At 44.4% G+C, this 13,540-nt stretch overlaps 1 protein-coding gene across 1 annotated transcript; it reads right to left on the minus strand.

The window, feature by feature from the left end:
* Positions 1 to 12,100: 12,100 nt before the first annotated feature.
* On the minus strand, positions 12,101 to 12,796 carry Tpd52l3 (TPD52 like 3). Its single transcript, XM_057779763.1, has one exon. The coding sequence runs from the start codon at positions 12,794 to 12,796 to the stop codon at positions 12,101 to 12,103; it is 696 nt and encodes a 231-aa protein (XP_057635746.1).
* Between the last annotated feature and the right edge of the window lie 744 nt (positions 12,797 to 13,540).

Genomic DNA, 13,540 nt, shown 5'->3' on the forward strand with positions numbered 1-13,540 from the left:
TGTGTGTGTGTGTGTGTTAGTTTTTTGCTTTAGTGTGGTTTGGTTTTTCAAAGCATGCTTTCTTTGCATACCTGTGGCTGTCTTGTAACTGTAGACCTGCTAGCCTCAAAATCAAGAGATCCACCTGCCTCTGCCTCCTAGTACTGGGATTAAACGTGTGCCACCACTGCCTGGCTCCAAATCTGATTCTTTCCAGGCCAATAACTTGGATCAGTACAGTATACCCTGCAAGGGAAGGTGAAGACTCCACTTGAGAAGGAAATAGCTTACCTATAAAACAAATAACAGACTCTGGCAATTATATATGACAGGAAGCAGAAGCATGTGTGAGAGTGGATTATGAAGTGCCAGATTGGGGGAAGATCCCAGTGCTGGAAAGGGGAGACTTCACTAGTAGAGGACGGTCTCCATGACTAAGGGACTCAGTGTTCTAGTACCTAGAGAGGTTTCTTTTTTTAGATAGGGTTTCTCTGTAGCTTTGGAGACCATCCTAGAACTCGCTCCATAAGACCAGGCTGGCCTCAAACTCACAGAGATGTGCCTGCCTCTGCTTTCCGAGTGCTGGGATTAAGGGTGTGTGTCACCACTGCCCAGCTGACCTAGAACCTTTTTTGACACACATTGGCTAGTTGGCTCCTTGACATTTGCACACGAGTGGCTTAGAGTCTGTGAACTAAAATTACCAGACATCTTGACTACACTGAGCAAAGGGGACGTGGATCAGAGAAGTAGCAATATAGGAATGGATTTACCTGAAACGTCATTACTGTGCTCCTTTGGAAGAAACTGATGGATGTTTCCATCCCTAAGGCAATAGAAGATATTCCAGAACTAGGTACATTAGTTTATTTAAGACCACGGGGACATTTGTTTTCTGCAAGCAAGGTTTATAGATGTGGCCATGGAGTTAGGCTGCCTGATATCAATAGGATGACAGGGTTCCAGAATGACAGAAACCAGTGTCAGGACTTAATTATGAGAGGCAAAATAACTGTAATTATTATAACAGGCATTCATGCCAGAGTAGCAATTAGAATGCTTTAATCTACACAGATTCATGGCTATTTTAGGGGAAAGGCAGATGGAAAACTGACAAGGATATTGATTGATTTGTAAGATGAAAGAAAGTTAAGACATGGAAAGCAGCAGGTTGATATCAGTGTTGCAGCGGGAACCCCGCCTAGTTTCAAGAGCTAAACTGAGTCACACACCACCCAGAGTCTCCTGATGAACTATGAAAACCAAGAGTCCCTTGAGAAGGATCTTGACAATGCTTCCCAAGTAAGTACTCCGAACCTTTCCTAAATGGACTCTCTGAGCATTTGCAAGAATAACTGTGCTAGTCTATCAACTTGCACTAGGGTTTTCCCCCTAGTCTTTGAATGTATAAATGGAAAGATCCTGAACTGTGAATTAAGGGCTCAGCACCCTCCCACCTCAATCATGACCCTACATCCTAAAGGTTCCACAGCTTCTCAAGGCAGTGCCACCCAGCGAGGGACAAAGTGTTCAGACTCTCGTGTCTGGAGACAGTTCAAATGCTCCCTATAAAAACCGCACCAGAGCCGGGCGGTGGTGAAGCACGCCTTTAATCCCAGCACTCGGGAGGCAGAGGCAGGCGGATCTCTGGGAGTTCGAGACCAGCCTGGTCTACAAGAGCTAGTTCCAGGACAGGCTCCAAAGCCACAGAGAAACCCTGTCTTGAAAAAAAAAAAAAAAAACCGCACCAGATCTGTGATATACAGTCTTGTATCTTTTCCTCTTTCTCAGCTTCAATGTCTTTTATCCCTCACTCTTGACTCCTTGGTACGGAATCTCCATGAACTAGCACCAGGATTGTTTTGTGTTCTGTTTTCGCAGAAATTTCAGCTTAGAGAATGATCTTCATACCCTCTTTACCAACTAAATAGATCTAGAAAGCAAACAAATGTGTAAGCAGAAATCATTGTTGAAAGACAGCTTCTCTTCACTGTTTATATGAATAGTAACAGAATGAGGTAGAAATAAAATATTGTTAATGAGACTTACCTTTTGAGTACCTGAATAGCATCTAATTATTTTTATTTATACAGTGTCAGCAAGCCAGTGTTTGGAACATTCTTTTCAAGGTAACAAATAGTAAATATCCAAGTCTCTGCACCAGAATTGAGTTATAACTTGTCCTTTGACTTGGAAGTACTTTAAGGAGACCATTGTCTTAGTTACTGTGGGAAGGAGAAGGAAGGAGTCAGGAGACACTAGCCAGACACAGTGAATAGGAGATGAGTGTGCCATGATAATAAAAGTACCTCCACATGGCAGAGCGTAATGAGGAATTAATAAGAAATATGAGTTAACTTAAAAGGCAAGAGCTAGTTAGTAATAAGCCTGAGTGATTGGCCAAGCATTTATAAGCAATATCAAGACTCTAAATATTATTTGGGAAGCAGCTGCCAGGTTTTTAGTGTAAATGGAGACTGCTCTTTTATTTCCCAGCTGTCAGACCTTTCTATCACACAAAACTATACTAATTAAAACACTGCTTGGCCAATAACTCAGGTGTATTTCTAGATAGCTCTTACATCTTGAATTAACCAATTTCTATTAATCTGTGTATCACCATGAAGCTGTGGCTTACCAGTAAAGGTTCCAGTGTGTCCTTTCCTTAGGCAGGTACAGAGTGTTTCTTTGACTCCGCCTACTCTCTATATATCTCTGTTTGGATTTCCCTCCTGGCTTTACTCTGCTAAGCCGTTGGCTGAAACAGATTTTTTATTAACCAATGGTAATAAAACACATTCACAGCATACAGAAGGAAATCCCACATCAGGCAGACAGGAAAGAAATGTTTGATTACATAACACTGTACTGGCTGGGTTTGTGTGTCAATCTGACATAAGTAAGGCTCATCAGAGGAAAGAGCCTTGTTGAGGACATGCCTTGATGAGATCCATCTGTGTAATTTTCTCAATTAGTGATCAGTCGGGGAGGGCTCAGCCCATGGTGGGTGCTGGCTGCTGGTCCTGGGTTCTGTAAGAAGATGGATTGAACAAGCCAGGGGAAGAAAGTCAGTAAGTAGCTCTCCTCCATGGCCTCTGCATCAGCTCCTGCCTCCAGGATTCTGACCTGTTTGAGTTCCTATCCTGACTTTCTTCAGTGATGACTAGCAATGCTGAAGTGTGAGCCAAATAAGCCCTTTCCTCCCCAACTTGCTTTTTAGTTATGGTGTTTCTTCGCAACAATAGAAACCCTAACTAAGGCAAACACCAATTTGATCACGGTGTCCATTTTTTTAAATGTTCTCTAGAAATTTTTGCAAGTATTTTATTGAGGATTTTTGCTTCTACATTGCGTTTATTCCATTTTTTTCTTCCTCCTGCTCCTTTTCCTTCTTCTGGAATTCCCATATTGTGTCTATTGGTTTACTTAATGACATCCCACCCCTTCGGCTCTGTTCACTTTCCTTCAGACTGAGTATTATTTAATTTCATTCTGCAGATTCATTGATTTTTTTTTTCACAGCAGATCTTCCTTTGAATCTCTGCAATGCATCTTTACTTGTTTACAGTACTTTTCAGCTTCCGATTTCTTGTTTTTTAGGCTTTCCATAGTCTTATCACAATTCCTATTATTTATTGCATTGTGTTCCTGTGACTTTCTCCCAATCTCCCTTGAGCATCTTTAAAAATAGTTTTCAGAGTACTTGCTTAGTGTATCTCCACTAGGCATTTTTGTGAGTTTGTTTACGTTTATTGTCATCCTTTGAATGTACTACAGTTATTTGTTTCTTCATATGCATTATGGCTTGCAATATTATTTAGTTGTCATCGAAAAGGGTAGACATTTGGACTAATAGTATGGAAGCTCTGGAAATGAGATTCTTGACTCTTCAGTGTCTCTGTGTGTGTTCTTTCATGACTGTTGACATTTTTTTCTTTTCGATTGCTGTAGCCTATCTTACTGTTCAGCCTAACGTGTACACTTAAGGTCTATTAGGCCTTTCCCCTGGACATACGTGGTTATCATCTTGTGCTCTTCCCTATATGTAAGCTTAAATTTTTTTTCAGACACACCCCCACACTCTTGTGGGCTTGGGGACCAGCTGGTACCACTATGAAGAAGAATGAATTTGGGTGTTGAAGAAATGAGAAAGGGCTGAGGTCGACAGTGGAGTTGGCAGAGTTGTGTGCAGCAGCCTGCAGTTTACTAAGACACAGATGCAGCCCCCAAACATGCTGCAGCTGCAGGATTGCCCTGGCTCTGGGCAAGGAGGAGGCCTGGGATGAGGAACAGTTCCCTTTCTGGACCTCCTTTGAAGGACCAGCACGGTCCATGATTTCACTGAGGGCCATGTGTGGGTCAGTGGCCCTGATGTGGCCAGGGCCAGGTTGTTATCCTAGGCTAGTGTTACTACATAGTGCATTCTGATGTCCATGTTCCATGCCACGACCTGAAGCCATGCTGCTGCCAGGGGCCATGTTGATGTGTATAGCCTGAACTGCCACCTGATGCCATGGTAATGTCTGGATCTGAGCTGCCACCAAGGACCATGTCTGTATCTGAGGCCCTCCTGCAACTGGGGTCTGTGTTGATGTCCATAGCCCAGGTTACCACTGAAGGTCATGTGGATGTCCATGGCCTATGCTGCCACCTGAAGCCATGTTGATATTTGTGTGCCATTGGGGCTATACTGATCTGAGTGACCTGCACTACCACCTGAGACCATGTAATGTCCAAGTCCATGATGCCACAGAGGACCATGCCTGGGTCAATGGTCTTACTGCAGCCAGGGTCTCTGTTGATGTCCATGGCTCATGCAGATGTCCCTGGTTTATGCTACAGCCTGAATCCTTGCTGATCTCTATGGTCTGGGCTGCGTCCGAGGTCCTCGTTTGACTCTGTGAGCCCCGGGCTGTGTTCATGGCTTGTGCTGTCACCAGGAAACACATGGAAGTCCATCATTTGTGCTCCTGCCGACTATAAAGAGCAAGAAAGCTACTCTGGCAGTGATCTGATGTCTGCAGATCTACAGTTGAAAAGGAGGGACATAGAAGTCTTCTGTGATAATCCCTACCCTCCCAGCCCCCCAAAAGTAACAGTCTAAAAAGGAAGCTATCAAAGAAAACTCTTTAAAAGCTGAAGTGTAGCTCTCCACAATAGATGGCTTCCGGTGGGGGATGGAAGGGGAAGGACCCAGTTCTATTTAAGGGGCCGGTCACTGAGGTTTGACCACACTCCAGTGAGCATCATGTGAGTGTGATCGTGTGTATGATGTGAGATTCCCAAAGGATCAATAAAAACATGTTGAAAAAAGTTCCTGCTAATTTTGTTTTTAAATTTTCTTTACATATTTATTTACTTCTACTCTTCCTTCCTTCCTTCCTTCCTTCCTTCCTTCCTTCCTTCCTTCCTTCCTTCCTTCCTCCCTCCCTCCCTCCCTCCCTCCCTCCCTCCCTCCTTGTCTTTCTGTGGTGTCTAGGGCTTGACAATGCTTGTCAGATTATCCAGCACTGCACGGCATCCTTAGTCTCTGTGCACGGTCTGTTAAACACCCCAGAGATTACTTTTGCCAGAGGAAGAGGCCAGAGCCACAGTGGGGAGGTAAAACGGTACTGGCTGCCCGTTTCCTCCTGTGCACATCTGTGATCAGACACAAGAATCAACAACGTGCTGGTGTTCTGTATTTGGAAGACAGCTCTCTTTGCCACACCCGGCTCCTATAAGCTGTATTCAGAACACTCAACGAGCATCGACTTAGCTGCCTGACACAAAGGGTCAGGTAAGGATCAGCTGTTAGGAATTAAATTTCAAGAAAATTAACCACAATTTACAGTCCAAGCCTTATACTTAAGGTTGCAGTATCTCAGTAGTTTCCAGAGTCCATAAACTATAGACTATCCAATCCAACAATTTTGCCAGTGAGACTGTTGTCTGGGTCAGAAGACAAAATTGCTGTGCTTTTTTTTTTTTTTTTTTTTTTTAATTCATCTTACAGCCAAGCGGTGGTGGCACACGCCTTTAATCCCAGCACTCAGGAGGCAGAGACAGGTGGATTTCTGTGAGTTCGAGGCCAGTCCGGTCTACAAGAGCTAGTTCCAGGACAGGCTCGAAAGCTACAGAGAAACCCTGTCTCAAAACAACAACAAATAAAATAAAATTCATTTTACATAGCAACCACAGTTCCCTCTCCCTCCTGCTCCCCCCACACCTCCTCCCATCCCCTATCTACTCCTCAGGGTAAGGCCTCCCATGGGGAGTCAACTAAGCCTGGAATATCAAGTTGAGGCAGGACCAATCCCCCCAGCCCCCACATCAAGGCTGAGCAAGATATCCCACCATAGGGAATGGGCTCCAAAAAGCCAGTTCATACACCAGAGATAGATTCTGGTCCCACTGCCAGGGGTCCCACAAACTGCCCAAGCCACACGACTGTCATCCACACCCAGAGGGCCTAGTTTGGTCCCATGCAGGCTCCCCAGCTGTCAGTCCATGAATCCCACTAGCTCAGGTCAGCTGTCTCCTGTGGGTTTCCCCATCATGATCGTGACCTCCCCCCACCCCGCCTTGCTCATATAATCCCTCCTCCCTCTCTGCACTCCAGGAGCTCGTCCTAGTGGTTGGCTGTGGATCTCTGTATTCTCCTTCCATCAGTTACTGGATGACAGGGTAGTCTGCCACGCCAGCGCAGCCTGGATGCCAAGTCTGAGCGAAGGATGTCAGGATAATGAAACACGCGCTCTGGATGTTGTAGAATCAGAAGCCCTTTATTGTACATCACCAAGGGGGTTTATACCTAACCCACACAGGTGGGTCAACAGGTGGAGACCTCATCGTGGCATCCCTGGGTTAGGGCCAAGGCAATGAGTACTCAGGAAGCAGGGTTGGTAAACAACTCTGAAAGTACAGAACTTGTAAGTTTCTCAGAAACCCAGAACAAGGGCAAGAAAGGTCACCAGCAGGGGAGGTGGGTAGGAAGGCCAAGACTCCATTGGGTCCCAACAGTAGTCACCAATCTGATTACAGGAGAAGGCTGGTTCCTTTCCACCCTTTCCCCAACTTGAACATCCTGTTCCCTCATGTTCTCATATCTCCCCACCCCACCCCAGTTTACCCAGGAGAGCTTATCTATTTCTCCTTCCTGAGGAAATCCATTTGACCAGAAATTTCATGATGTCATTTTTTTGTTTGTTTTTTTACTTGTTTTTTTCCCCCCTGCAAATGTACATTTTCTTTATCCATTCTTCGGTCGAAGGGCATCTAGGTTGTTTCCAGGTTCTGGCTATCCGCGCACCTGTGAACACCTGATTTTTGACAAAGAAGCAAAAATTGTAGTGGAAAAAAGAAAACATCTTCAACAAATGGTGATATCATAACTTGATGTCAACATGTACAAGAATGCAAATAAATCCATATATATCGCCACGCAAAAAACTCAAATCCAAGTGGATCAAAGACCTCAACATAAATCCAGCTACACTGTACCTGACAGGAGAGAAAGTGGGAACTGCCCTTGAATGCACTGGCACAGGAGACCATTTCCTAAATATAACCCCAGTAGCACAGACACTGAGAACAACAATTAATAAATGGGACCTCCTGAAACTGGGAAGCTTCTGTAAGGCAAAGGTCATGGTCAACAAGATAAAACCTCTTACTTTCCAATCATCTCTCTACAGTCAATTTGATAGAGTATTGCTTATCCTTTTTTCTTATAATTGAGTTCATGCAAGGATTGCAATTCTATAACCCAGGTGTAACTGGTCTTACTCCTCAGCACCACCTATACACTATGTCAACATTCTCTTAGTGGGTAAGGCCATCAAACCCATCACTTAACATGGGCAACCTGTGCAGTTTGTGGTCAGTGGTCATTGCCTACCCCTCAGGGATAATTATAGGTTTTCCTCGGATCTGGAAGTTTGCATTTTTAATTGGATTATGAGGTAGAAGCAAGTGCTACAGAAGCCTCCAGAAGTTTCTGGTAAATTTTTTGAAAGTAATGCTGTGGTATGTAGGGTATGTATGACATTACTATATATGAGGCTTGGTGGGCTAGCCCCATCCTTACCACGAAGCATGTGACAAGTGAGACAGAACATTCAACTCTGTGTCTTGGTTCATTTAAGCTGCTATAACAAAATAGTATAGACTGGCTTATATAAACAACAGAAACATATTTCTCATTGTTTTGAAGGTCAAGAACTCCAAGATTGAGGCAGAAGGGTCACTGTTTCCTAACCCATAGATGGCACTTTTTAAAATTGTATTTTCCTACAGTGGAAAGGGCAAACGTGTCCTTGAGTTCACTTATAAGAATATTCGTGAGAACTGGGGTGCCCCATCTAGTCTTAATATGAGGGGAGCTGCCTAGTCTTACTGCAACTTGCTATGTCACACTGGGTTGGTATCCATGGGAGGCCTGCCCTTTTCTGAAGAGAAATGGAGGAGTGGTGGATGGGGGTGCAGAGGGGAAATGGAAGTGACAGGGAGGAGGGGAAGGATGGAAAATTGCAGTTGGGATGTAAAAAAGAAAGAAAGCAAAAGAAATCCACACACACACACACACACACACACACACAGAATATTCATGAGTTAATTACCTCCTCATAGGTCACATCTCCCTGCATTATCACCATGGCAATTGTATTTCAAGATACAATGGGGGAGGGCCCGACTGTTTAGGCTACCTTCTAATCTCTACTCTCTAATCTCATATTCCTGCTAATATGGGTGATGCAAGACCAGAAAGTGGCATGTCACAGGAATTCTGTCCACTATTCTGCAGCCAGCGCTCCTTAGGGGTTGAGTCAACTTAGCAATGGGCATCTTTGAGCCACCTATACTCCAGGAGCTGTTGGAAACTGCATCTTAAGGTAGATTTAAGATAAACTGCAAAATCCAAAGGCCTAAGTGCATAGAGGTGATTATGAAGATACACAAGACAAGGAACTGGCTGGGCGATGGTGGCGCACGCCTTTAATCCCAGCACTCAGGAGGCAGAGGCAGGCGGATCTCTGTGAGTTCGAGGCCAGCCTGGTCTACAAGAGCTAGTTCCAGGACAGGCTCCAAAGCCACAGAGAAACCCTGTCTTGAAAAAAAAAAAAAAAAAGACAAGGAACTGAGGGAACCCAACACATGAGGTAGAAGCAGAAGGAAAAAAAATGCAGTGGAGTGAAATCATAAACCAAATCCATGTTTTTGAAGGCATTTTGTATGACCCCCCCATCCATTGTTACAGCTATGCTGAAATCAATTTAAAATCCAAAAGCAAAACGAATGTGCCATTTCTGTTTCACAGTTATATATTCTTATTAGCTTGCAAATGTAGTCATCTGTTTCTTCCAGAGTGTTGGTTCTCACCCTGGGAGATTCTCTAAAACTGTTCTCAGTCTCCTTCTCTGGCCACTGTCGCCTCAGAACTGAAGTGCTCCAATCTGTCCTCATTTCCCCCAGGGTTAAGAACCACTTCCTGCAGAACTGCAGAGGGCTACTTACTGATGCTTTGGGCCTGCTTTTCTCCGTACCCATCACTCACCATGCCCTTCCATTTCTGGCTTCAGTGACTTGCAGGTATTTCCTGGAGTATGTCTTCTGGGGCATTCCTTCATGGCTCAGTTCTCTGCATACCATATGAATGCTCTACTTGTGTCTACCTGGCAAACTTCTACTCTTTTTAAGATTTTATGCTTCTGTGAAGTTTGTTTATTTCCCCCCCAGACAAGGTTTTCCTGTACAGTTCAGGCTGCCTTCAACCTCTTAATCCCCTACCTTAGACCCGCAGGTACACTGGCCACTATGGCTGACTCTAGTCTTTATTGACCAAAACAGGATTGAACACAACCTTCCAGAGGACTTTGTCTGTGGCACACAGCTCTGTTTAGGCACCTACCACAGTACAATCACAATTGATCCAGTAATCTGAGTGTTTCTAAAGAACATGGACCACATCTACATAATCTCTGTGCCTTCATAGCCAGGCACAGCTCCTTACACACAGGAAGGCCTGTTTATCTTTGAGTACCTAAAATGCTTTGGACAAACATTATTTTTGTTTAAAATCAGGAGGTTCCTGTGCCAGTTTATATGGCTAATAATCTCTTGGATCCAAGATTTGATATCTAAAATATGTGATAATCTTGCATTAATTTAATGAGAATGTATTGACTATTTTCTTTAGACATGGTAGGATAATCACTGATCAACAAAATCAGAACTGTGCTTTACTGGCCTCATGGAATTGGGAATTTCTTGAAGATATTCAGACATGACATAACATGACACATAAACGCGAGTACTGTAGTCCCAGTACGCAGAAGTCTGAGGCAGGAGGTTCAAAAGTTTGAGGACGGCCTGGGCTATTATATAGTGAGACCCCATCTCAAAAAATTATTGGAAAATGTTCTATCATTCTATGAGTTATTAAATAAAGGAGAATGTATTTTAGGTGTGGCCCCTAGTACCAATGAGACTGTCCACAACACAAGCCTTTCTGACTTGTAGGTTGCTGCCCATCGGCTTATTTTTCACTCTTTCTTGTTGATTTGTCTTTTGTTCTCCAGTCTAGAAAACTATCTCAGTCGATAACTACAATAAACCAAGAAAAAAACAAGCAAAAGACTTGTACATCTTATTTTAATCCATATTTTAAACCAAGCAAAATATGGCCTTGGGGACTCTGTGGAGGGCTGGGATTTATCAATGGCCTTAATAGTTTTACCCAGAGCTTCTGCCCTGACAGCAGTATTTAGTTTCACTTTAGAGAACAAAAGGGATGCAAAAGAAACACTCCCTTGGACAGGAGGGCCAGCTTGTAGGCAATGAAGGGTTAATAAAATGTACTCAAGCAAACAGCAGAGGACTGTGAATCAAGGCAGCACAAACTCCTATTTCAATGCAGTGGCAGAAAAGAAGGAAGACACTGGAATGGGTGTTTTGAAAGGGGAAAACAGGAAACAAAACCCAAATATAAACCAAAACCAAAATCAAAATGTAGTTCCTGTGAAAGTCAGATATTAGAAAGCTTGAACAAACTTAGACCAAGTTTCTACAGGTTCCTATAGATCTGCTACCTTGGGAGGACTAGGTCCTTCTTCCTTCTGAGTCGAAGTTAAAACCAAGGGCAGGTTTAGAGTCAAGCAGAATAGTGATATGCGTTCAGTTAGGCCAATTTAAAGGCATAACAGTCAGAATTACAGGGGGCTGACAGTCTTTTCAAAAGGCTTAAAATAGAGGAGACTTTAGCTTTCTTAAATCTGGTTATATTGTGTCCCTGCTGTCCCTTAGCTAAAGGTGATTACTAATTAGCAATTGCTACAGAATAAGATGCGACTTGTGGTGGAGACATGCTGCCACAAGGGTCAAACGTCAAACCCCAACTTTAATATACAAAGAGAGCAAAGGACACACAATGCAAGTGTGCATTTTCACTTTGAGTCCAAAATAGTAATTGCCTGAATCAAAGCTAATTTGATTTGCTGAATTAGCCACTTTGAAAAAGTAAAGTTTATAAAATGTATAGGGGCTAATTTTTTCCCCCCACTTTCCTGGGAGACTTAAGATGGACACTTTTCTTCACTGTATTTTAAAAACAAAAGCTATGAGACCAGGGATGTAGTTCGGGGGTAGAGAAATTGTACAGCGTTGTAAAGTGCGGGACTGCATCGCCAGCACTGTAATAAAATAAATGTTGTAGGTCAAGCGGTGCTTGAAGGAAATGGGAAGACTATATAGCCAGGTTATTTCATACCTTTCCACAACCCCAAATACAAATCTCTCTGACCTTCTAACAGGCTAATATTCCAAAGAGTTTGGGATCTGATCTACGACTCCTCTGGACCCATTTCCCTGTCCGTTCAAAGTAACCTCAGAAAAGCTAACGGATGCATTTCATCTAGAAACTCGTGTCAATCACTACTGTAAAACGTGGGCTTCTCTCTCACTGAAGAGCAGCAAATATCTATTCACAAACGGGCATGCCTGTCATTGAAACTGAACTGTGCCCTCATCCGGAATTATAATAGCTTTACCATCGCTGGTTGCTTGCTGGTTTTTGTTTGGCAAGTGTGACGAAGGAAGAGGACTTCTGGGCCGGTTTGGCAGCCACGCAAGGCTAACAAAGGGCTCACTCTGGCTTCAGGACAGAAAGCAGTTGATCTCCAAGTCCTGGAACAGTTCCACACCCACTCCCCGGAACTGAGTGTGGATCACTGTCACTCGCTGGTGAAGAAAGGAGGCCACTGCCAAGCTCTCTGCCACCTGCAACTCTTGACTTGACTGTCCCCATCAGCCCTTCAAGAGACCTGAGAGCGGATGACTTCTTCATGTCTTCAAGCTTCCTGCAGATGGCAGAGCCCACCGAGGACAGGGCCGTTGAAGTCTTCTGCTTCATGCAGGTATTGGAGGCCTGGACGTCATGCCAGCTCTTGGACAGATTCTGCCTCCGTCCCATCAAGGCCATGCAGCCTAACTTCCTCCTGAGTTCCCCACACCGCTTCTCTTTGGCTGCCAGCACGTTGCGTAATGTGAGGATCTCTTCTTCCAGTTTAGTGAGCTCAGATTGGAGCTCCATTTGTTCAGCCTCCGACAAACCCGGTTCTGAAGCAGGGTGGGATTCAGAGGTGGATACAGACGTCTCTGTCATGGCCTCGGGAACAGACAGGGAAACGTCTTCATCCAGGGAATCCAGGTCCAGTTCTTGGTAGAGAGAGTCCTGTCCTTGGTTTGGGGACAAATAGTTGGGGCTGGTGGAGTTGCAGTCTAGGCCTGCAGGCTCAGAATTCTCGCCAGTGGGACAGGACACTAGGTGAGCCGGCTCCATATCTTGGGCAGTAAAACTCACTGGGCGGGCTGGCTGGCTAGTGAGTCTACGTCCTTGTGAGGAGTGGACACTTCCGGTGGGGATCCACTTCCTGTTGGTGGGGGTTGGATATGCGGGAGGTGGAAGTCACAGAGGTGGGACTTCCGGCCCAAAGGGCTGCCAGTCATTCAGCACCTCTCAATAACGGAATGCTCTGTGGAGGTATTTCAGGGGCTAGTTTCTACATCACAAGGACCTTGTGAGGTAGGCAGAGCCCAGATTATTATTGAGAGAAATCTCTTTTCCTCTAGTAGCAGTGACATAGGCTGGGTGTTCACATCAAATTGTGTGACGTCACTTTTCTACCACACGAGAGTTTTTCAGATCCCTGGAAATCAATAAGCAATTACTCTAACAGAAATTTAAGAGGAAACCCAGCACATAAGACAAGTAAATGAGATGGAGTGTAGCACCCAAAGCCTCCAGACTTGCCTACCTCCCCATCTTCTTGACCCAGGTTTCCGAAGGAGCCCTGAGAAACCATGGACTCTTAAGATAGATTTGAAAGTAATCAGTAGTGGGTAATACAATCTCAGTGAAGTATCAGGAGCGCCAGGGGACTGCAAGGCAGCGTTCAGAGTAAGTCTGGGCAGCCATGAGTGAATGGGAACAGTAAACCTGGAATAGTGGGGTTGGCTTAGGTTTTGCTTTGTTTTAGAATTAAGCTCAATGAAAGCAAAGACTATTGTACCTTGAGAATTTAGG

This window comes from Chionomys nivalis, chromosome 8, assembly GCF_950005125.1.
Source record: "Chionomys nivalis chromosome 8, mChiNiv1.1, whole genome shotgun sequence".
NCBI classification, from domain to species: domain Eukaryota; kingdom Metazoa; phylum Chordata; class Mammalia; order Rodentia; family Cricetidae; genus Chionomys; species Chionomys nivalis.

Bases quoted from the DNA above. Each gene is read 5' to 3' on its own strand.
- Tpd52l3 (XM_057779763.1), bottom strand. From the start codon at position 12,796: ATGGAGCCGGCTCACCTAGTGTCCTGTCCCACTGGCGAGAATTCTGAG.